Raw genomic sequence first — 26207 nt, forward strand, 5'->3', positions numbered from 1 at the left:
AAGGTGCCATATATTTTACTTCCATATACATTAAAAAACCAAAACAACTACGATTACGTTTGCTTTAAATAGCCAATTGAATTCTAAAAAGTTTAAGAAGGAAGGTGACATTAATATTTACCTACACATTTTGCATTTGCACTGTTCATCTTTCCTTTAGGTTTAAATTTCCATGCAATTTCATTTTGTTCAGCTTGAAGAAACTTCCTTAACATTTCTTCTAGTACAGGTCTGCTTATGACAAATTTTCTCAGCTTTCCTTTACCTGAAAATGCCTTAAATCATTTTTGATACATATCTTTGCTGGCTCTAAAACTCTAGGGAGAAAGTTGTTTTGTTTTTTTTCCAGCACTTTAGAGATATCTTTTCCACTGTCTTCTGGCTCTACAATTTCTAATGAAAATCAACCATCATTCTTACCATTTCTTTTCTGTTTCGAATGTTCCTTCTTCTCTGGCTACTTTTATAACTTATTCTTTATCTTTGATTTTCTGCAGTTTTACTATGATGTGCTTCTGTTTTTATGTTTGTTTGGTTGGTTGGTTTCAATCCTCTCCGTCTGAATCTTGTGAGCTTTCTGGAGTTGTGTGCTGTCATTTCTTTAAAAATTGGCTGATACGTTTTCTGTTCCATTCTGTCTTATCTTTCTCTGAGACTCCAAGGGCATGTATATTAGAGTGTGTGATTCTGTCCCACAGGTCACTAAGGCTCTGTTCATTTTTATCAATCTTTTTCTCTCTGAGCGTTAGCTCAAAGGATTTCTATTGATGTCTTCATGTTCACTGACGTTTTCCTCTGTTGCATCCAATCTGTTGTTAATTCCACCCAATTAATTTTTTAATTAATTAATTAATTATTTTTTGGCTGCATTGGGGTCTTTGCTGCTGTGTGCAGGCTTTCTCTAGATGTGGCGAGTGGGGGCTACTCTTTGTTGTAGTGCACGGGCTTCTCATCGTGGTGACTTCTCTTGTTGTGGAGCACGAGCTCTAGGCACACGGGCCTCAGTAGTTGTGGCATGCAGGCTCAGTAGTTGTGGCTCACAGGCTCTAGAGCACAGGCTCAGTAGTTGTGGCACATGGGCTTAGTTGCTCCGTGGCATGTGGGATCTTCCCAGACCAGGGCTCAAACCCGTGTCCCCTGCATTGGCAGGCAGACGCTTAACCACTGCACCACCAGGGAAGTTCCAATTTTTTATTTATAGTATTGTATTTTTCAGTTCTATCCTGCTTGGGTTTTAAAAGTATACAAAATTTCCAAAAGTCTCCTGAAAATTTCATTTATTATGTCCTGTCCACTCTTTAATAAATTCATCATATTTTTTCAAAAGTGCTTGTCTTCTAATTTCAACACTGGAGTTATTTTTGGTGTCTTTTTCTATCGACTGATTTTTCTCTTGATTATGGATTACATGTTCCTACTTGTTCACATGTCTGGTAATATTTTATTGTATATTGGACACTGTAAATACTACTCATTCTGGATCCTGTTATTTTCCTCTAAAGAGTGTTGAGTTTCATTCCAGCATGCTGTTAAATCATTAGTAGATAAACTTGAACCTGTAGAGGCTTGGTTTAATTCACTGTCAGGAAGAATCTTTTTGGTTTTGCCTTTAGTATCTTTTAATTCTACCTGTAGTCCTTGAGTAAATCCCCTTTCCTGGGACATAGTTTTTTATACCTAAGGCATGGCCCTTCTGGTGTTCCAGTGGAAAGCTTTCCATACCTCTCTAACTGGGCAGAACTCAAACTACATATTCTGTGTCCTATGTGGTAAGCAACAGTTGAATTCTCTGCTCAGCTTTTTAAGCCTTTCAAATGAAAGATCCCTTGAGCTCTTTGGAGTTTTGTCCACCTATGCATATTTCAGATATCAGTTAAAGATTTGAGTAGTGTTAATACACATATTTTGAAGTTTCCCTCTCTATGGCTCCCTTTTTTTAAATTTTCCCCTTCAATTTTCAGTCTTTCTGACAGTCCCAAACTTTATCTGCTGACTCCTCAGGACACTAAGATTTAGGTTCCCATGTGGTAACTTCCTCTTTAACCTAAATGTAGGGAAAGGCTTTCTGTCTGTTAAAATCCATTTGACTACACAGAAGTTAAACACCTTTTTGCATGGCAAAAATTACCACGAACAATGTCAAAAGACAAGTGACAAACTGGAAGAAATTTTTGCAATATGACAAAGGTATAAAATCCTTAATATAGAAAATTATTGTACAAAAATACCAAAATCCCTATGGATAATGGGGAAGCTAATATGAACAATAATACCTGAAAAATATGTTAAAATAGCTCTCACATAGATGAAAAACTATGCAAACTCACTCATAATTAGAGAAATAGAACTTAGACCAATATAGAGATATAATTTCTCACCTATCAAATTGGCAAAAATAAAAGGTATGAGAACACATTCTGTTGACAAGGCTGTGAAGAAACAAACGTTGCTGGGGAGAACGCAAACTGGTACAACCCTTCTGAGGGATAATTTGACAATACTTAACCAAACTACATATGCACTTACCTTTGGACCCAGCAATCACACTTCCAGAAATCCACCCTAAAGGTACACCTAAGCAATACTAAATTTCATATGCATACAATAAAGAGGGGTTGAGTAAGCTATGATACATCCATACAGTGTATTATTCTGCTGTTTTTCTGTTTGTTTAAGAATAAGGTAGATCTCTATGAACTGATATAGAATGCTTTCCAGGACATACGGTTAAGAGGGAAAGAAATACAGAAGAGTATCTATCATATGTGATCCTTCATGAAAGAGAGAAAACAATATAAGAAAATACAAATGTACCTGATTATTTGTGTGAAAGAAATAAAGGAAGGATAAGCCAAAAACTAAATAGTCTGCTCACCTATTGGAGGTATGTGGGGAAAAAAGAGAAGAATGGAAGTGGGGAGGTAGGGGTGAGGAAGGAGTGACAGTTCTGAGTATACTTTTTGTACAGCTTTGATTCTTAGAAACTTAGTAATGTTTCATGTAGCCAAAACATGAATGGATTCAAATCAACCAGGATGTTGGGAGATCCCAGAGTAGAATACAAATAGCCACAAATGAACCTAACTGTGTTGCAAATGAATAACACAATCTCACTGAAGGAGAAGAAAAGAACAAGTCAAAGTAATTTTGGAAATACTACTTTGATTAGATACCGTAAGCTAAGTTCACAAAGACAAATACTGTATTCTAGTTGTAAATGTGTTTCTCACAGAGAGATGGGTTAGCAATTCTGAAACTACTTAACGTGTATACTAGGGAAGATCAAATAAGTAAACATAGTAGACAATGAAAGCCAGATTTCTCACTTTCTCAGAGAAAGAAGTTACAAATAGGAAAGAGGGAATGCTTGTGGTTTGGGATTGGAATCAGAACTACCAGTATAAACTCATGGTTTCTAATATACGTGCATACAAATCTGTGTGAGAATGTGTGAGTGAGTAGACCTATATCTATTTTCTGGCTTAGAACAAGCCTAGAAGTAGTGACACTCCAGTAGCAATTAGCATACTCAGCAACCAGATATTGATTTTTAAATACTATTCGGTTGGGCAGGGTAAATATGAGATGAGCCTGGAACATTTTATGGTACCAAAAAATAAGGAAGCGTTTCAAAAAAAAAAAAAGATGGGGACATATCAAAGAGATACAGGGGCTAGTTAAACTGAAGCAGATCTCAATGGCCAAAGCTGGAACAATTTGAGCACGAAAATAAAATATGGTAGAATTGGACATAGCCCAAATATACAATAAATATCCATTAATCCACACTGATGTAAATAATAATTAATTGAATAGATAAATCATTAAATCATCGGAAGAGAAGGAACAGCTCTTGCTTCTAATAAAGGAATGTAGCAGGAATGAGAGAAATAGAATTCCCAGTAGTAAACACCACAGTATTGATTATTTCCAGAAAGATCTATAGATGATTACTAAAATAGTGGGTGAAAGTTTAAGGAAAAAAATAGTATATTTGCATAACCAAATGTGAGTCTCCTCTTTGCTCTTGGTGACTGCATTCCCTTGAAGAAACCACTAACCTTTTTTTGTTGTTGTTGTTTCTTTTTTTGTGTGTGTGTGGTATGTGGGCCTCTCACTGTTGTGGCCTCTCCTGTTGCAGAGCACAGGCTCCGGATGCACAGGCCCAGCGGCCATGGCTCACGGGCCCAGCTGCTCCGCGGCATGTGGGATCTTCCCAGACCTGGGCACGAACCCATTTCCCCTGCATCGGCAGGCGGACTCTCAACCACTGCGCCACCAGGGAAGCCCACCACTAACCTTTTTGGTCCTCAGGTTGCCTCCTGAGGGACGCTTCTAGCTCTCACACAAAAACAGGAAATGACGGCACTGCCCATGCAGTTATTAGAAATATAACTTCCTCTTCCTTTTCCTTCTCATCACTTCCCTTTCTTTCTTTCCTTTCCATTCCCTACCTATAATAGGCTTCCCTAGGAAGAGAACTTAGGTGATCTCTTTGAGAGAAAGATGGAGAAAGTTAGAAGCGAGGGGAAAAGAGAAAATGCAACTCCTAGGATTAACTGGGTTTAACGTAACTAGAATCAGAGAGGAAAGCATCACAGAACAGAAACATTTCCTATGACCAGAAACAACAAAGAGGGAAGTGCCAAGCTAAGCCTTAGGAGCACGGCACACAGGAGGAGGTAGGCACAGGCAGCCTCGGATCTTCCTGCCTGTCCACTCTGGGGTCTCTCAGACCACCACCTACCCCTTCCTCACACCATGTACAGCTATTGGGAAGTGGAAGTCAGTCACTCTTTCCCCCTCGCTGAGTTGCAGGAGTTTACGCCTTAGCTCTCACTGAGAAATGGGTATATGTTCCCCATTAAAGGAATTTCAAGCCCCAGTCAGCAGCAAAGCCTTACTTTTGCATAAGGTGGCCATTGCATAGGCAGCGCCCAGTGCTCTGAAGACAAAAAGGCCCCTCCACCAGGTTGCCCTGGTCTGCTGGTCATCTTCCCAGCCCAACTTGACCACAGGAGTTAGAAGATGCAAGATCAATGCAAACCAGGAACTCAGGAAATTTGGTTTCTAATCCTGTTTCCTGTCTTTGATGATCTGTCTCTGGAATAAAGCTCTTGGCATTTCTGTACCATGAGATTTTTAGTAAAACATCTGCTCTTCAGGTTGCTGTATTGGTTTTTTAAAATGTAACAAACACAACCCAGCTGCTGTTACTCTCTGATTCCTGTCTCCACTCTGAAACTCTCAGAGAAGTACAAGCAAAGCAGACCAGATATTCTCTTTGGGTTCACTGACAATGGTATTTTCTAGCTCCTCTCTGGATCTACCAGACATCACTGGACCAAAGCTCTTGAGGACCTGTGACTGATGAGATTCTGGCAGCCTGACCTCCAGCACATGCCATGTGTGTGCCATCCAGTCACTGATCCAGACAGCTCACATTTTCTGCAGACAAGAACTCACATAAGATTCCAAATGCCAACCAGGTGACCTGGGCAAAGAAACTGTTAGTCTAAAATTCTAACAAAATAACTGGCATCATCTGTTAGAAAGATAGCCTTCAGAGGTACTATGATTTCATTATATTCTAAAGATCTAATGAGCTTTAGAGTCTCTCTCTCTCTCTCTCTCATGTGTACATACACACACACACAGCAGTCAGGCTGCACTGACCACAATAATAAAAACTGTAGGTGACTGTTACTTTTCTAAACAGAAAGCTCTATAAAGTTACTTCTCCAAAAACCTTATTTCCAGCCTCCACCAATTCTTCTCCAACCAGACCTCAAATTCTGAATAAGAAAAAATAACTTAGGGTAGCTGTTTCCAAGTGAGTTGACTGCCCCTGAATTTTGAGGATGATTAATGATATTCATTTACAAACCACTTCTCTTTCCCTTTTGACTCAGCCTTGCAGTGTGGAGGAGGGCAACATGAATCAGATTTTTAAAATCATTCTTTTCCAGGTGATTCCTACACACCCTGAAATGGGGGAACCACCAGTGCAGTAGAAGAATATTACAGGTGACGAGAGACAGACATGAATAAACTGGTTAACCAGAACAGTTTTCATCCCACCTGAATTATCATCCCTCTACCTGCCCAATTTTTGTTACTCACATTTGAAAATAAACAGTCATCTGTTAAACATATTGATTACGCAGGGGATAAATTTTTCTCCCCTAGATTTTTCTCTATAAAATGATGTCCTTAATAAAATATTCTCAAAGTGACAAGTCATTGTTTATTGTCTCCCCTCTGCCACTAATGGGGAAGTGATATAGTGACCTTGATGAACAACGTTTGCAGCATGATTTTAGAAAGCTGGAGAAGTGGAGCTTCCAAGACAAGCCATGGGCTGGGCTCCCTCCATGGCCACCACCACACAGAAGGACATTTCCTGGCTCCATTTTAAGTTAAATTCTGGCTGCACCAAGGAGGGAAAGGCAGTATGAGATGATAGGTCTTTCGTGAGGACCTAGGGGTCTTGACTCTCTACCTCTGTGAACTTCTAGCCCTTAGTGCTCCCTCCAAGGTAAGAGGGAGATGGGCTATCTAACACGAGTGAGCTAAGTGTCTCCAAAATAAAATGTGCATTTGAGGAACATTAAAGAGTATTACTGTAAAACAAAAGAAAAGCAGACTTCTGGAGCCCACTCATATTTTTGCTTCTTGAAAAGATCCTGAACCAAAACACATGGTTATTTTTACAAGATCTTGGCATTCTAGATGAAATCACCCACCTTTGGACACTGTTCGAAGACTGTTCTCCAGACTCCATTTGGGTCAGATGTTCAAATTGCTGACCAGGTCATTTTATTTCCAGATACACCAAATTAATGTAGGTAGACATAAGCCAACATATAGCTAGCTGAACAAAAAGCTGAGCCAAAAATACAAACTTAAATGTAGAAGTCAAAATTCTTTTCTCTAAGCTTGTAGGTTCTGTCATAAGTCAGTACTTATTTCATTCTGCCTTGGGCTATAACTAGTGGACTTATCCCAAGGTAGGAGCATATCTTAATAATCTTTGTAGTCTTCCCATGCTTAGCCCTAGAAAACTGTATTGTTTAATGAATATTTAATTGAATTGACTATTAAAATGGTTACACTAATGGTAGTAACTCAGATAATTAACATGAGTGCAAGGTTTATCATTTCTTAAATGCTTTTTAAAAAACATATTCTGGGCTTCCCTGGTGGCACGGTGGTTGAGAGTCCGCCTGTTGATGCAGGGGACACGGGTTCGTGCCCCGGTCTGGGAGGATCCCACATACTGCGGAGCGGCTGGGCCCGTGAGCCATGGCCACTGAGCCTGCGCGTCCGGAGCCTGTGCTCCACAACGGGAGAGGCCACAACAGTTAGAGGCCTGCGTACCGCAAAAAAACAACAACAAAACAACAACAACAAACGTATTCTATCTTATTTCATCCTTGCAACAAATTTGTATTGTACCTACTCTTATTACCCCAAATTTATGGATATAGAATTGGGATAATAAGTCTCAGAAGTGGTAAGACATAATTGTCTGATTCTAAAACTCTTGTATTTCTTTGCCACGCCACACACCTAATGTTTGTTTGTTTCTTCTGACCAGAAAATACACTTGTATGTGTGTAAAGTTTTTCTTTTCTCAAAATAAGAAAACAGTTCACACTTGTGAACTATTTGTTCTCTGGAAAAGAACAATTTTAACCAGAAAATAGTTCTGAATATTTAATAAGTACCAGAGAGCATCTAATATGATATGACATACTCCCAGATAAAAAGTGAGAAAGCTGGAGAAACAAAGTGTTAAAATAAAAGAGTGTGGACAAATGTGGACCTTGGGGAAGTACAATTTGGTTCAATATTTGTAGAGAACACTTTGGATGTAAAGTTGAAAAACTGCATTGTTAAGAATGTTCATTATGGCACTGTGTATAATCACCAAAAAACTAGGAGCATAGAATATTGGGGGATCATATTCTTATTGACATAGAAAGAATGTCTATGTCATTCCTTATATTATTAGACAGAAATAGTGATTTTAAAAGACTATAATCTCCTTCTGTAATTTTGTTTCAACAAATGTATCAATGCCAAAACTATTACATGATTTTTGCTTTCTGATGCTATATTAGTTACCCATTGCAGTGCAACAAATTATCTCCAAATTTAGCATCTTAAAACAAAAAAACTGTTATCATCTGACATGGTTTCTGAGGGTTTTTGGATCTGGGCATGTCTTGATTGGTGCTCCTGGCTCAGGCTCTGCCATGAGGTTAAAGTCAAGTTGTTGACTGCTCCAGGCCTTGCCATCTCTGGAGATGTGAGTAGGGCTACAGGAAACACTTCAGTCTTCATTCATGTAGATTTGGAAGAAGTTTTGGTTCTTTGACACATGGGCTGCTCATGACATGACTTCCCCCAGAGTCAGGGATCCAAGAAAGGGAGAGAGAAACTAAGGTAGAATCCACAGTAACTTTTATAATGCAATCTTAGAAGAGACATACCATCACTTATGCTGTATTCCACTGGTTCTACAGACAAACCCTAGTACAATGTAGAGGGAGCTGTATAAAGATGTGACTGCCAGGATGCTGGGATTATTGAAGGCCACCTTGGACCCTATCTATCACAGCCCATCCTCACCTTTCCCCAAGGCCCAAAAAACCCTCTCCCATCCCATTACCAGCATTAGTCCAAATTCCAGGAGCTCATCATCTACATCCAGTTTAGATGCAGATAAGTTTCCTCAGATGTCATTCCTCCAGAACACTTCCTCTTGATTTGAAGGTTTTTAACTAAAGAAACAAGTTATTTGTCCCCTACATGGCCAACACACACTAGTGGGATAGGAATGGATTATACTCTTGCTCAAGAAAGAAGAAAATGGGAGGAATACAGGGGTCAGAAATCCACAGAAATTCTGAAATCCGGCTGAGCCATTGTCAGAAGTTCCTTGATTAGGATTCAGTCCTACCCATGCCCAAGAGGTTTTTTTTCTCCATCACTCTTGGCTCCACCTCTGGCTCTTGGTTCTTTCCTCTGAGGCATCCTGCTATCATGAAAGGTACACATGTTTGTGATTGGTTCATTTCTTCAACCGGCTTCTGGCTTGAGGAATTTTGGTGGTTCAAAGCCACATTTTAGGGTCTTGTTAGATCAGAACCCAACTTTGAGGTGCCCAAATCTGTATTCGGTATCTATTGCCGTGTAAAAAATACCCCCCACATTTACCAGATTAAAGCAAACACTCATTATTCAGACAGTTCCTGAAAGTCGGGAATCCAGAAGCCGGATGGTTCGGGTCCAGGGTCTGTCAAGGTTGCAGCAAGCTGTCTATGGCCCCAGTCCTTACAGGGTCTGAAGGTCTGACTGGGGCTGAAGGATACACTACCAAGATCACTCATGTGGGTGCTGCCAGGAGGCTTCAGTCCTTGCAGACTAATACCCTAATTTTCTGAAAGATATCTGAAAATAACTTGCTGTTGCCCAATCTATACTTATTCTTCCTTTTAAAAATCATTTTTGTTTTTGATGTATATAACTATACATCACGGTATATAATTAGATTTGTTTCTGTACAAAATGTTCATGATTAGATTTATTTGTAATCTGAGAGTCTATGCTTTTATTAGGAGAATGGAAAACTCTTTCATTTCATGTTATAGCCCAGTTTAAATCTAATCCTCCACCTTCTAGATGTGGAAGCTGGAGGGAGTTATGGTCCCCAAGGATGGAAATGTAACAGAAGATGCCTCTCCATGGCGTACTGTGGACTGAATTTAGGGATCATAATGGAAAAGTTGATTTCAAGGGATTACTAGACCAGTGCACTTCAAGTCAAATCATCAATCTTTGGGGGCCAGGGAACCAAGGAGAGGCGATTTGTACTTATACAAATTAGACAAGGGACAAAGGGGATGTCACAATGAACAGGAAGAGATTGGAGAAGCAATCCCTGGAGAAAGTCTCAAACCAGGGAGCAACTGGCAGTGGGAAATCTCTAAACAGCCCTTCAGCCTCGGTGTAGGAACATCTAAAGGAAAAGCACCAGAGGGTCTTAGAAGCCTCCAAGAACGTGCTTTCTGATGTGTGTTCTTTACTCTGTCTCTGAGTGCACAAACTTTTGGTCATGTATTTACCTTTGCTGCGTCTTCTGTATTGATTTGCATAAGAAGCACCCTGTGTTTTGTGCTCATGTTGACTTTTTTTTTTTCGGAATACTCATAGCAGCTTTATTTTTAATAGCCCAAAACTGGAAATAACAAAAATGCCCATTAACGAGTAAATGGATGAACAGATTCCAATATATCCATGCAATGGAATACTACTTGACAGTGAAAAGAATGAACCACTGCTACATAAAGCAACAAGGATCAATTGCAAAAACATTAATCTGAGAAAAAGATGCCAGACACAGAAGAGTACATTCTATATGATTTCATTCTGATGATATTCAGTAATGGGCAAGATTAAAATCCAGTCTATAGTGACAAAAAGCAGAACCACTGATACCTGGGGCTGGGAGTACTGGTGTGCATTGCTTGGAAAGAGGGAATGTTCTTGGGTGATAGAAATGTTTTTTATCTAGATTGTTGTGGTCATTTTATGGTTAAATAAATTTGTCAAAACTCATTTAAGTGGATGCATTTTAATTATGTAAATTGTAATTTTTAATCTTTTTTCAGCTTTATTAAGGTATTATTGACAAAACTGTATACATTTAAGGTATACAACATGATGATTTCATATAAATATACAAGGTGAAATGATCACCACCATCAAGCACATTACCTCACATAGTTGATTTTCTTTTTCTTTTCATCCCCTTAGCACTCTCTCCCGTGGTAGGCACCTGTTTGTTCTCTGTATTTATGGGTCTGTTTCTATTTTGTTATGTTTATTTATTTGTTTTGTTTTCTAGACTCCACACATAAGTGAAGTCATATAGTATCTGTCTTTCTCTATCTGACTTATTTTATTTAGCATAATACCCTCTAGGTCCAGCCATGCTGTTGCAAATACAAGGATTTCCTTCTTTTTATGACTGAATAATATTCCATTGTGTGTGTATATACATCACATCTTTTTTATCCCCTCATCTATTGATGGACACTTCGATTGTTTCCATATCTTGCCTATTATAAATAATGCTACAGTGAGCATAGGGGAGCATATATCTTTTCAAATTAGTGGAAGTGGAATTGATGGATTGTATGGTAATTCTCTTTTTAATTTTTTGAGGAAACTCCATACTGTTTTCCATAGTGGTTTTACCAGTTTACACTCCCACCAACGTGCTCAAGCGTTCCCTTTTCTCCACATCCTCTCCAATACTTGTTATTTGTGGTCTTTGATAATAGCCATTCTGACAGGTGTGAGGTATATCTCCTTGTGGTCTTCATTTGCATTTCCCTGATGATTAGTGATGTTGAGCACCTTTTCATGTGTCTGTTGGCCATCTGTATGTCTTCTTTGGAAAATGTCTATTCAGGTCCTCTGCCCAATTTTTAACTGGGTTGTTTGTATGTTTGTTTGTTTGTTTTTGATGTCGGGTTGTATGCATTCTTTGTATAGTTTGGATATTAACCTCTTATCAGATATATCATCTGCAAATATCTTCTCTCAGTAGACTGCCTTTTCGTTTTTTAAAAATTTTTATTGGAGTATAGTTGATTTACAATGTTGTGTTAGTTTCTACTGTACAGCAAGCCCAGAGATAAACCCACACACCTATGGTCACCAAATCTATGACAAAGGAGGCCAGAATACACAATGGAGCAAAGACAGCCTCTTCAATAAGTGTTGCTGGGAAAACTAGACAGCTACATGTAAAAGAATGAAATTAGAACACTCCCTAATACCATACACAAAAATAAACTCAAAATGGATTAAAGACCTAAATGTAAGGCCAGACACTAAAACTCTTAGAGGAAAACATAGGCAGAACACTCTTTGACGTAAATTGCAGCAAGATCTTTATTGACCCACCTCCCAGCGTAATGAGAATAAAAACAAAAATAAACCAATGGGAACTAATGAAGCTTAAAAGCTTTTGCACAGCAAAGGAAGCCATAAACAAGACAAAAAGACAACCCTCAGAACGGGAGAAACTGTTTGCAAATGAAGCAAAGGAAAAAGGCTTAATCTCCAAAATATACAAACAGCTCATGCAGCTCAATATCAAAAAAACAAACAACCCCATCAAAAAATGGGTGGAAGAACTAAATAGACATTTCTCCAAAGAAGACATACAGATGGCCAACAAACACATGAAAAAACGTTCAACATCACTAATTATCAGAGAAATGCAAATCAAAACTATAATGAGGTATCACTTCACACTGGTCAGAATGGCCATCATCACAAAATCTACAAATAATAAATGCTGGAAAGGGTGTGGAGAAAAGGGAATCCTCCTACACTGTTGGTGGGAATGTAAATTGGTGCAGCCACTATGGAGAACAGTATGGACATTCCTTAAAAAACTAAAAATAGAACTATCATGTGACTCAGCAATCCCACTACTGGGCATATATCCTGAGAAAACCTCCCCTGGTGGTGCAGTGCTTAAGAATCCACCTGCCAATGCAAGGGACACAGGTTAAAGCTCTGGTCCGGGAAGATCCCTCATGCTGCGGAGCAACTAAGCTCATGTGCCACAACTACTGAGCCTGCACACCGCAACTACTGAAGCCCGTGTGCCTAGAGCCTGTGCTCTGCAACAAGAGAAGCCACCATAATGAGAAGCCCGTGCTCCACAGAAAAGAATAGCTCCCACTCACCATAACTGGAGAAAGCCTGTGCGCATCAACAAAGACCCAATGCAGCCAAAAATAAATAAATAAGATAAATAAATTTTTTAAAAAGACACATGCACCCCAATATTCACTGCAGCACTATTTACAATAGCCAGGACATGGAAACAACATAAATGTCTATCAAGAGAGGAATGGATAAAGAAGATGTGGTATATATATACAATGGAATATTACTCAGCCATAAAAAGGAACGAAATTGGGTCATTTGTAGAGACATGGATAGACCTAGACACTGTCATACAGAGTGAAGTAAGTCAGAAAGAGAAAAACAAATATCATATATTAACATATATGTGGAATCTGAAAAAGTTGATGTAGACGATCTTATTTACAAAGCAGAAATAGAGACACAGATATAGAGAAGAAACGTATGGATACCAAGGGGGAAGGGGGGATGGGATGAATTGGGAGATTGGGATTGTTATATATACACTATTGATACTACATATAAAATAGATAACTATTGAGAACATACTGTATAGCACAGGGAACTCTACTCAATGCTCTGTGGTAACCTAAATGGGAAGGAAATCATGTTGACTTTTAATGTAATGAAACATATATTTTAACCTATGTTTTTCTCTAATGATCAAACAAAACAATGCCTTTTGCCTACCCTGCAATTAAAGTAAGAAATTGAGCATGTTTTTACTTTACTTTAGTTTTTTTGATCTTACCTTAAAATATATTAGCAACCAATCTATTATAGACCCAATGACATAATGGTTTTTTTTTTTAATTCATGTTCTTTTTCCAAAAACATTTTTTAGCTTATGTATTTAACTCTGGAACTAATTTTTTAAAACACATAATTATTGGTAGGCAGATTCACATGGACCATCAATTCTTTTATATCTTGACTTCCTTATTTTCAAGTTATTACTTTTGATTCTTTTTCATGTCCTATTGAGTAGGTCTTTGAATAATTTTTAAGGAAGGCCATGGGAGTGAAATTGCTTCTGATTCTTAGATTTCTGAGGATATCTTTCCACTGCTTGTACTCATGAATTAAATTTGGTTTGGAATGGTATGCTTAGATCATGCGTTTCCTCTTTAGAGGAGCAAGTCTTACTCCATTTGGAGATGGTGAATAAAGATTTAAGTTAAGCTTGTTTTTTTCCATTTGTTGGTAAACTATTACTTTCTGTCTGGTTGCTTTAATGAAATTATCTTTACTCTGGATTTGCAAGCTATATCCAGGTATAGTTTTTTTCCTATTAAAATCTTGATTTTTTTTACACTAAGAAAAATATATTTCTTTTGTGTTGGTTATTATATTTCTGCTCCTTTTGTTCCAGCATTTTCAGGAATATTTCTTATCCATGGGTTGTATTTCTACTATTTTCACTCTGTGTTGATTATCATCTCATGCCATTTCATCATTTTTTTAAATTAATTAATTTATTTTTAGCTGCGTTGGGTCTTCATTGCTGCGCACGGGCTTTCCCTAGTTGCAGCAGGCGGGGGCTAATCTTCACTGTGGTACACAGGCTTCTCATTGTGGTGGCTTCTCTTGTTGCAGAGCATGGGCTCTAGGCACGTGGGCTCAGTAGTTGTGGCTCACAGGCTCTAGAGCGCAGGATCAGCAGATGTGGCACACAGGCTTAGTTGCTCCACGGCCTGTGGGATCTTCCCAGACCAGGGCTCAAACCTGTGTCCCCTGCATTGGCAGGCGGATTCTTAACCACTGCATCACCAGGGAAGTCCCCATGCCAGTTCATCTTTATCCTTTACTTCTACAGTCTTGGAAAGCTAGTTCATAGATTACATTTTCTCCATTGTTAGTTCTGCTTACAAGTGCATCTTTGCCTTTGATTGCATCCTTCTCTTACTTTAGCTGGCTCCATGTTTGATAAGGGCAGGGAATGTGGAGAGACATTTACCCACCTGGATGTGTCCTTGGCATCTGGCAGGAACTCTCCTCAGACCTACAACTGAAGGATGGAGTGGTTTGCACAAACCTGGCCCAACTTCCAGCAGGTACTCATCAGTCTCTGTTTCACAAGGTGGATTTTGACCATTTCTGCTCCCAAGGCGCTTCTGCCACAGAGCATTTCTGAAGAGAATACCCATCCCCATGTGCCATTCATCCTCCTCCTCCTCTGTGTTGTACTGCGAGATGTGATCTTGGAATCAATATAAAAAGAGACGAACTGAAGGGGGAGAGTTTCATGGGACCCAATTCTGGTCCTCTTGGAACATAATTCCTTTGCAGAGGGGGAGCCGTGGTCTGATTTCAGGTTATGGTAGCCCTGAGGTCCTGAGCCTGGGTAGAAAGTGGGATAAGTAAAGCCTTCTCTTGGGGTCTTGTTGTCTATTCCAGGTTGGGATTAGGAGATGAAACAGATATTGCTGGGGCGGGGGTGTTTCCTCAAACCAACCCCATTGGTATAGTACTTGGTGCAAATTCCCTCTAGATTTCTTATCAATGCTGATAAGAGGTTTTATGTTTTTGCAGAACGTCATGGGCATTTTAATAGGAAATAGAGTGCATCTCAGGCTAATTCAATGGTTAATTTTCACATGTGCCTGATGCACTCCCCCCACCAAGAAAACAATGTATTCGTTATTACATACAGACAATGACTCTTCAATTCCAATAAGGGTTAAAAATTACCCCACTTATCAACTCCCATGGCAGCCAAATGACACTTGCAGGTAAAATTCTAAAAGATGCCGCACAAGAGATAATCACTAGCATCAGGGCCTCCAAAGTGAGCAAGGCTGTCATGCAAAATGGCTTGTAGGAATTCTAGCCATTTCCAGAAGCTTGTAATTACGCTGACTCATCTGGTATTACATTTAGCAGATAGTTCACCAGCAAGAATATGCCTTAAACACCAAAAGGAAAAATATAACACAATGTATCTTTACCTTATAATAAATCCGGGCCACCAAACCCCGCTGAAGAACCCTTTCATGAAAATTGACTGCTTTCAACAGAAAGGCGAGATTACCGACTGTGTCCATGTTAAACGCCAGGAAACTGAAAGAAAAACACAGTGACCATCATTATTATTTTGTCCTCACCAAAGAATTTCAATTTGAAAGAAATAGATGGGTTTGTTTTTTCAAAAAGAATTTCCTCCCAATAGATAAGTAGTGTAAGTACACGTAATCATCCCCTTGCATCTCTTACTTGCTGTATTTTGTGCCTCTTCTTGCTATTTTTTGGACGAATGCTTGGATCTAGTTATTTTATGTGGTCATCCTTGTGATATAAGGATAATTTGGTTTACTGATTTTTCCACTTACGACTTTTTTAATCTTTTAAAGTATATTTTATTTAGCTTTAAAAAATTTTTTTTATTGAAGTGTAGTTGATGTACAAAATTATATGTTACAGGTGTACAATATAATGATTCACAATTTTTAAAGGTTATACTCCATTTAGTTATTATAAAATATTGGCTATATTCCCTGTGTTGTACAATATATCCTTGTAGCTTATTTTATACCTAATAAGTTATACCACTTACTATTGTATTATAATAGTGTTTAATATTTTACATAGTCTTCCTTCATTAACAGCTATATAATTTTCATGAAGTAGGTTTATAATAATTTACCCAACATCGTTGGATGTTTGTTATAACAGTGATTACAAATGAATAGTAGTAGTCAAATATATCTGTCACAAAGTACTTGGCAATGAATAATGTTTCTCAAATACATTATGTATTTATTGCTAACTATTGCTGTGAATTATTCAATAATCTCAATAATTCTGTGATGTGGATACTACAATTAACCAATGTACAGTTGGAGAATCTGAGGCTCAGCAAGATTCAGTAACCTGCTCAAGGGCACAGAGGCAGAACACGTTCAAGCTCAGTGTTGTCTCAGGGGATGCCCGTATTGAAGGGAAGAGGAGCCCCAGAGGGCAATGAGAGGGGTGTGGACAAGCGCAGGGTAGAGTGTGTCACAGAGATGGTGACTTTCTTCAGCAGGAAGTAATTTCCATCTTCCCCATCTGGCAAATGAGGAAACTGAGGCACATGGGAGTTAAGAGATTTAGGCACAGACAGACTCAAAACACCCAAGTCTCCCTCAAAAATTCTTGGGGCTTTTCATCATGCAACTCTGCCTTTTGGGGTGATTTTGTCCCCCCAACCCTCCATGAAACTTCTTTCTTTAGAACTTAGAATTAACTAAGGAGTTAATTCACAATTAGGGTTTCCCATAGCTCAGCTACCCCTTTGCCCTCCTCTTCCCCCAGATCTTTGGGAAGTAAGTTATTATAAGACCCAAATAACTTAGATTCTCTTTAATTAAAATTTAAAACCTACAAGCTTGTTGTTACTTAATCAGAAGCCACAAGAGAAATATTAAGAAGCACTGATACAGTGCTTTTGAGAATCATCCTCCATTTAGACAAGTAAGATGGGAGGTTATTTATACACCAGTTAATGGAAATTTAAATTATATCAATACTTATTCTGAATCTAGTCTTTAGAAGATTGGGTTTCTGTTTCAAACTATTTCACAAAAGCTGTAAAGAACTTTCATATTCTACTGAAAAGCATGTTTTAGTCATTCCAGGGACTGTTACTAGGAAACATGGAGACTGTGAATGTCGTTATTAGAAACTACCTTTCCTGGGATATTTATTGTAGAATGCTGTCCACCTGAGGTTGTGAACAGCATGCACCACAGGAAGTGGATTTCATCCACCCACCCTATCATAGTCACCTACCAAGGATGACTGTGCCACATGGCTCTAGGAGCTCACCCAGCATAGAAGACTAGGCAGAGTATCTTAAAAGTGGGAAAATCACTAAGGGCAACCTCCTTGTATTTCACAAGAAGGTCAAAATGACTCTAAATTTAAATAAAATTTAAATTAAACTCAAATGTACATCATGAGTCTTCAGGAAGATGCAAATGGAAACCACAATGAGGTAGCATAATAAATCCACCAGAATGACTGAAACTAAATAAACTGACAACTTCAAATGTTGACAAGGATAAGGAGTAACCAGAACTCTCATATTTGTTGATGGACTGTAAAACTGGAAAACCACACTGGAAAAAGTTCTCAGTTTCTCATAAAACTAAATACACATAACCTATGACTCAGCAATTCCATTCCTACTATTTGCCTTAGAGAAATAAAAACACATTCATGAAAACACTTGTATACAAACGTTCACAGAAGTTCTGCTCAGAGGAGTGAAAACCTGTTAATATCCGAAGTGTCTACCTGTCACGAGAATGGAAAACAATACAATTATATGCCAATAAAATGGACGACCTAGAAGAAATGGATAAAGTCCTAGAAACGTATGCTCTTTCAAGACTGAATGAAGAAGAAATAGAAAATATGAACAGACTAATTACCAGTAATAAAATTGAATCAGTAAAAAAACCAAACAAACTAAAAAAACTCCCAACAAACAAAAGTCCAGGACCAGATGACTTCACAGGTGAATTCTACCAAAAATTTAAAGAACAAGTAACACCTATCTTTCTCAAACTACCCCAAAATATCGAAGAGAAAGGAACACTTCTGAACTCATTATATGAGGTCAGCATCACCCTGATACAAAAACCAGTAAAGATATTAGACAAGGGGAGACCTTCGAGGTGGCGGAGGAGTAAGACGTGGAGATCACCTTCCTCCCCAAAAATACATCAGAAATACATCTATATGTGGAACAACTCCTACAGAACACCTACTGAATGCTGGCAGAAGACCTCAGACTTCCCAAAAGATGTATATATATTTTTCCTTTTTCTCTTTTTGTCAGTGTGTATGTGTATGCTTCTTTGTGTAATTTTTGTCTGTATAGCTTTGCTTTTACCATTTGTCCTAGGGATCTGTCTGTCAGGGGTTTTTTTGGTTTTTTTTTTTTTTTTTAGTATAGTTTTTAGCACTTGTTATCATTGGTGGATTTGTTTTTTGGTTTGGTTGCTCTCTTTCTTTCTTTCTTTCCCTCCCTCCCTCCCTCCCTCCCTCGCTCCCTCCCTTCCTTCCTTCCTTCCTTTCTTTTTTCTCCCTTTTCTTCTGAGTCGTGTGGCTGAGAGGGTCTTGGTGCCCTGGCCAGTTGTAAGGCCTGTGCCTCTGAGGTGAGAAAGCCAAATTCAGGACACTGGTCCACAAGAGACCTCCTGGCTCCACATGATACCAAATGGTGAAAACTCTCCCAGAGATCTCCATCTCAATGCTGAGACCCAGCTCCACTCAAAGAGCAGCAAGCTACAGTGCTGGACACCCTATGCCAAACAACTAGCAAGACAGGAACACAAACCCACCCATTAGCAGAGAGGCTGCCTCAAATCATAATAAGGTCACAGGCACCCCAAAACACACCATCAGACGCAATCCTGCCTACCAGAAAGACAAGATCCAGCCCCATCCACCAGAATACAGGCACAAGTCCCCTCCACCAGGAAGCCTATACAACACACTGAACCAAACTTACCCACTGGGGGCAGACAGCAAAAACAACGGGAACTACGAACCGGCAGCCTGTGAAAAGGAGACCCCCAAACACAGTAAGTTAAGCAAATTGAGAAGACAGAGAAACACACAGCAGCTGAAGGAACAAGGTAAAAACCCATCAGACCAAACAAATGAAGAGGAAATAGGCAGTCTACCTGAAAAAGAATTCAGAGTGATGACAGTGAAGATGACCCAAAATCTTGTAGAGAGAATGGAGAAAATACAAGAAAAGTTTAACAAGGACCTAGAAGAACTAAAGAGCAAACAAACAATGATAAACAACACAATACATGTAATTAAAAATTCTCTAGTAGGAATCAATAGCAGAATAACTGAGGCAGAAAAACGGATAAGTGACCTGGAAGATAAAATAGTGGAAATAACTACTGCAGATCAGAATAAAGAAAAAAGAATGAAAAGAACTGAGGACAGTCTCAGAGACCACTGGGAAGACATTAAATGCACCAACATTCGAATTACAGGGGTCACAGAAGAAGAAGAGAAAAAGAAAGGGTCTGAGAAAATATTTGAAGGGATTATTGTTGAAAACTTCCCTAGCATGGGAAAACAAACAGTCAGTCAAGTCCAGGAAGTGCAGAGAGTCCCATACAGGATAAATCCAAGGAGAAACACGCCAAGACACATATTAATCAAACTGTTAAAAATTAAATAGAAAGAAAAAATATTAAAAGAAACAAGGGAAAAACAACAAATAACACACAACAGAATCTCCATAAGGTCAACACCTGATCTTTCAGCAGAAACTCTGCAAGCCAGAAGGGAGTGGCAGGACATATTTAAAGTGATGAAAGGGAAGAAACTACAACCAAGATTACTCTACACAGCAAGGATCTCATTCAGATTCAACGGAGAAATTAAAACCTTTACAGACAAGCAAAAGCTAAGAGAATTCAGCACCACCAAACCAACTTTACAACAAATGCTAAAGGAACTTCTCTAGGCAGGAAACACAAGAGAAGGAAAAGACCTACAATAACAAACCCAATACAATTAAGAAAATGGTAATAGGAACATACATATTGATAACTACCTTAAATGTAAATGGATTGAATGCTCCAACCAAAAGACACAGAATGGCTGAGTGGATAAAAAACAAGACCCATATATATGCTGTCTACAAGAGACCCACTTCAGATCTAGGGACACATACAGACTGAAAGTGAGGGGATGGAAAAAGATATTTCATGTAACTGGAAATCAAAAGAAAGCTGGAGTAGCAATTCTCATATTAGACAAAATAGACTTTAAAATAAACACTATTACAAGACACAAAGAAGGCCACTACATAATGATCAAGGGATCAATCTAAGAAGATATAACAATTGTAAATATTTATGCACCCAACATAGGAGCACCCCAATACATAAGGTAAATGCTAACAGTCATAAAAGGGGAAGTCGACAGTAAAACAAGAAGAGTAGGGGACTTTAACACCCCACTTTCACCAATGGACAGATAATCCAAAATGAAAATAAATAAGGAAACACTAGCTTTAAATGGTAAATTCAACAAGATGGATTTAATGGACAGTTATAGGACATTCCATCCAAAAACAACAGAATACACTTTCTTCTCAACTGCTCATGGAACATTCTCCAGGATAGATCATATCTTGGGTCACAAATCAAGCCTTGGTAAATTTAAGAAAATTGAAATCATATCAAGTATCTTCTCTGACCACAACGCTATGAGACTAGATATCAATTACACGATGAAATCTGTAAAAAATACACACACCTGGAGGCTAAACAATACACTACTTAATAACCAAGAGATCGCTGAAGAAATGAGAGGAAATCAAAAAATACCTAGACACAAATAACAATGAAAACATGACAACCCAAAACATATGGATTGCAGCACAAGCAGTTCTAAGAGGGAAGTTTAAAGCAATCCTACCTCAAGAAACAAGAAAAATCTCAAATAAACAACGAAAGCTTACACCTAAAGCAATTAAAGAAAGAAGAACAAAAATACCCCAAAGTTAGCAGAAGGAAGGAAATCATAAAGATCAGATCAGAAATAAATGAAAAAAAAATGAAGGAAATGATAGCAAAGATCATTTAAACTAAAAGCTGGTTCATTGAGAATGTAAACAAAATTGATAAACCACTAGCCAGACTCATTAAGAAAAAAAAGGGGGAAGACTCAAATCAATAGACTTAGAAATGATAAAGGAGAAGCAACAACAGACACTGCAGAAATACAAAGGATCATGAGAGATTACTACAAGCAACTCTATGCCAATGAAATGGACAACCTGGAAGAAATGGACAAATTCTTAGAAAAGCACAACCTTCTGAAACTGAACCAGAAAGAAATAGGAAATATAAACAGACAAACCACAAGCACTGAAATTCAGACTGATTAAAAATCTTCCAACAAACAAAAGCCCTGGACCAGATGGCTTTACAGGCGAATTCTATCAAACCTTTAGAGAAGAGCTAACACCTATCCTTCTGAAACTCTTTCAAAGTATAGCAGAGGGAGGAACACTCTCAAACTCATTCTACAAGGCCACCATCACCCTGATACCAAAACCAGACAAAGATGTCACAAAGAAAGAAAACTACAGGCCAATATCACTGATGAACATAGATGCAAACGCTCCTCAACAAAATACCAGCAAACAGAATCCAACGGCACATTAAAGGATCATACACCATGATCAAGTGGGGTTTATCCCAGGAATGCAAGGATTCTTCAATATATGCAAATCGATCAATGTGATACACCATATCAACAACTTGAAGGAGAAAAACCATATGATCATCTCAATAGATACAGAGAAAGCTTTTGACAAAATTCAACACCATTTATGATAAAAACCCTCCAGAAAGTGGGCATAGAGGGAACTTACCTCAACATATCAAAGGCCATATATAACAAACCCACAGACAACATTGTTCTCAATGGTGAAAAACTGAAACCATTTCCACTAAGATCAGGAACAAGACAAGGTTGCCCACTCTCACCACAATTATTCAACACAGTTTTGGAAGTTTTAGCCAGAGCAATCAGAGAAGAAAAAGAAATAAAAGGAATCCAAATCGGAAAAGAAGAAGCAAAGCTGTCACTGTTTGCAGATGACATGATACTATACACAGAGAATCCTAAAGATGTTACCAGAAAACCACTACAGCTAATCAATGAATTTGGTAATGTAGCAGGATACAAGATTAATGCACAGGAATTTCTTGCATTCCTATACGCTAATGATGAAAAATCTGAAATAGAAATTAAGGAAACATTCCCATTTACCATTGCAGCAAAAAGAATAAAATACCTAGGAATAAACCTACCTAAGGAGACAAAAGACCTGTATGCAGAAAACTATAAGACACTGATGAAAGAAATTAAAGATGATACAAACAGATGGAGAGATATACCATGTTCTTGGATGGGAAGAATCAACATTGTGAAAATGACTATACTACCCTAAGCGATCTACAGATTCAATGAAATTCCTATCAAACTACCAATGGCATTTTTCACAGAACTAGAACAAAAAATCTCACAATTTGTATGGAAACACAAAAGATCCCGAATAGCCAAAGCAATATTGAGAAAGAAAAACGGAGCTGGAGTAATCAGGCTGCTGTACTTCAGACTATACTACAAAGCTACAGTATTCAAGACAGTATGGTACTGGCACAAAAACAGACATATAGATCAATGGAACAGGATAGAAAGCCCAGAGATAAATCCACACACATATGGTCACCTTATCTTTGATAAAGGAGGCAAGAATATACAATGGAGAAAAGACAGCCTCTTCAATAGGTGGTGCTGGGAAAACTGGCCAGCTACATGTAAAAGAATGAAATCAGAACACTCGTAAAACTATACACAAAAAGAAACTCAAAATGGATTAAAGACCTAAATGTAAGGCCAGACACTATCAAACTCTTAGAGGAAAACATAGGCAGAACACTCTAGGACATAAATCATAGCAAGATCCTTTTTGACCCACCTCCTAGAGAAATCGAAATAAAAACAGAAATAAACAAATGGGACTTAATGAAACTTAAAGCTTTTTCACAGCAAAAGAAACCATAAACAAGACCAAAATACAACCCTCAGAATGGGAGAAAATATTTGCAAATGAAGAAACTGACAAACTCCAAAATTTACAAGAAGCTCATGCAGCTCAATATCAAAAAAACAAACCACCCAATCCAAAAATGGACAGAAGACCTAAATAGACATTTCTCCAAAGAAGATATACAGATTGCCAACACACACATGAAAGGATGCTCAACATCACTAATCATTAGAGAAATGCAAATCAAAACTACAGTGAGGTATCACCTCACACCAGTCAGAATGGCCATCATCAAAAAATCTACACACAACAAATGCTGGAGAGGGTGTGGAGAAAAGGGTACCCTCTTGCACTGTTGGTGGGAATGTAAATTGATACAGCCACTATGGAGAACCGTATGGAGGTTCCTTAAAAAACTAAAGATAGAACTATCGTACGATCCAGCAATCCCACTCCTGGGCATATACCCTGAGAAAACCATAATTCAAAAAGAGTCATGTACCACAATGTTCACTGCAGCTCTATTTACAACAGCCAGGACATGGAAGCAACCTAAGTGTCCACTGACAGATGAATGGATAAAGAAGATGTGGCACATATATACAATGGAATATTACTCAGCCATAAAAAGAAACGAAATTGAGTTATTTGTAGTTAGGTGGATGGACCTAGAGTCTGTCATACAGAGTGAAGTAGGTCAGAAAGAGAAAAATAAATACTGTATGCTAACATATATATATATATATATATATATATATATATATATATATATATATGGAATCTTTAAAAAAAAAGGTTCTGAAGAACCTAGGGGCAGGACAGGAATATAGATGCAGATGTAGAGAATGGAGTTGAGGACACGGGGAGGGGGAAGGGTAAGCTGGGATGAAGTGAGAGAGTGGCATGGACTTATATACACTACCAAATGTAAAATACATAGCTAGAGAGAAGCAGCCACTTAGCACAGGGAGATCAGTTCGGTGCTTTGTCACCACCTAGAGGGGTGGGATAAGGAGATTGGGAAGGAGACAGAAGAGGGTGGAGATATGGGGATATATGTTTATGTATAGCTGATTCACTTTGTTATAAAGCAGAAACTAACACACCACTGTAAAGCAATTATACTCCAATAAAGATGTTATAAAAAAAAAGATTTGTGTCTTTCATTGTAAGTAAATTCTACATAAGTTGAAAAACCTGTAACCAAATATTGAACTCTAGTTAATGATGCTCATTCCAAATTATTTATTATTTAGAAGTATGTTGATGTCTGCTGTTTACTTTGAAGTGCACCAGCAAAAGAAAAGATGAATTGAAGGATGGGTTGAGGGGTTGGTACATAGATATATATGTGATACAGTAATCACAGCCACAGGTTAATAGTTGACTCTCTATGGTGAGTATATGAATGTTCCCTACAATTATTTCAACTTTCCTGAGTGTCTGAAAATGCTCATAATATAAATGGCACAGCATTCAAGTACAGCACAGAAGCTTGCCTTTCCTCAGCCTCCACAGTCTCCTAGGGATCCACAGGTTGATGAGATCCGTGAGGGCTCCAGTGGCAGCCCCTTGGGAAAGGGGGAGAGGCAGCACTCATTGGGACAAGAAGGGGCAGAATGGAGCTGTTGCAGAACCAAGTACAGCCCCAATCAGAGCCAAGCCCTAGCCTCCGCACCTAGTCTCATGGAACCTTTCCAGTACTATGACTGACTCTCCCCACTGCTCAGATGAAGGCTAGCCTCTGGGTGTCCATACAAATGGCCGCCTACCTGGAGGGATTTCAGGGCACCAGGAAGTTCTCACCCCTTCTTTCCTCGTGTCCCCACCTGCTCATGGGTACTTCTCTTGTGAGTTGTCAATAAGACTGCCATCCAACGGCTCTACTTGCATGTAAGCTCCATGAAAACTGAGAACCCACAGTTACTGCTGTATTGTCAACACCTAGAGAAGTGCCCCATACACTATGTGTGTGGAAATGTGTTGGATGACAAAGGCTTTTCTTAATATACATAAAAATGAGAGTAAGTAAGGTTTGGGGACTTAAGGAGATAAACACAGCCAGCCTGAATCAGTAAAACCGGGATGTGTGGGAGAGAGAAGTGCACTGTTTTGGAGGTTAATAACAGAGACAAATTAAATGGACTGGAACTTTCCAAATATTTACAACTGGAATACTGCCTTTGGCACATCTCAAGTCTATCTTGGAAGACTTGCTAGGAATATAGATTTGCATATCGGCGAGAGTCTGTTTTGCTTTCGAAATGATGGAAACAAGCCCTGCTCCACTATCTGGAAGAGAAATGGAGGGGCAGGTGATTTGTAGCTAGCTGGGGAACACGATTCCTGAATGGATGGAACTGATTCTGATGGGAATTGTTCTTTCAACTCCTTATATGTTGGAAATTTTCTACCTAATAAATTTCGGGGAAAGCTATCAGCACCCCAAAATGCCCATTCAGGGCTAGAAATATTAAAAAGACTCACTGACTTTTTAGAGTGTGCAAGGACAAACTGAGACAAAACCAAGGGAAACTGTATAATAAAATAGAGAAAAAAACAACCCACCCCCAAACCGAGCGAGAATTAAGTGAAACAGTCCTAGGATATGCGATCTGATGTTTCCAGCTTTAAGATAGACTACCGTTTGAATAAACAGGAACCTGAGCAGTAGTTTAAAAAAAAAGGGGGGGGCGGGGAGGACAGAATGCAGATTTTTAAAATTTCACTTCATGCCAACAGATATGAAATGTCTACTATATTTATTCTGTTTTCCGTGTCTCTTATTAGGATTGTAAGATTACACTTTTTAATGAATAGTTTCCTTGGAAATTAGTTCAATACATTTGGGTTATGAAGACCAAAGTCTCCCTCCAAATAAAAA

General features: G+C 38.5%; 1 protein-coding gene across 1 annotated transcript in view; it reads right to left on the reverse strand.

The window, feature by feature from the left end:
• The window catches only part of ACOXL (acyl-CoA oxidase like), a gene marked incomplete at its 3' end in the record, with an annotated part of 353946 nt that overhangs the window by 92822 nt on the left and 234917 nt on the right, over positions 1 to 26207 (reverse strand). Inside the window, 1 exon segment of the mRNA XM_081254598.1 lies at positions 15687 to 15798. Coding sequence (XP_081110724.1) covers positions 15687 to 15798 — 112 coding nt within the window.

The sequence above is a fragment of the Mesoplodon bidens genome, assembly GCF_964165515.1.
Source record: "Mesoplodon bidens genome assembly, chromosome: 14".
In the NCBI taxonomy this organism is placed as follows: Eukaryota; Metazoa; Chordata; class Mammalia; order Artiodactyla; family Ziphiidae; genus Mesoplodon; species Mesoplodon bidens.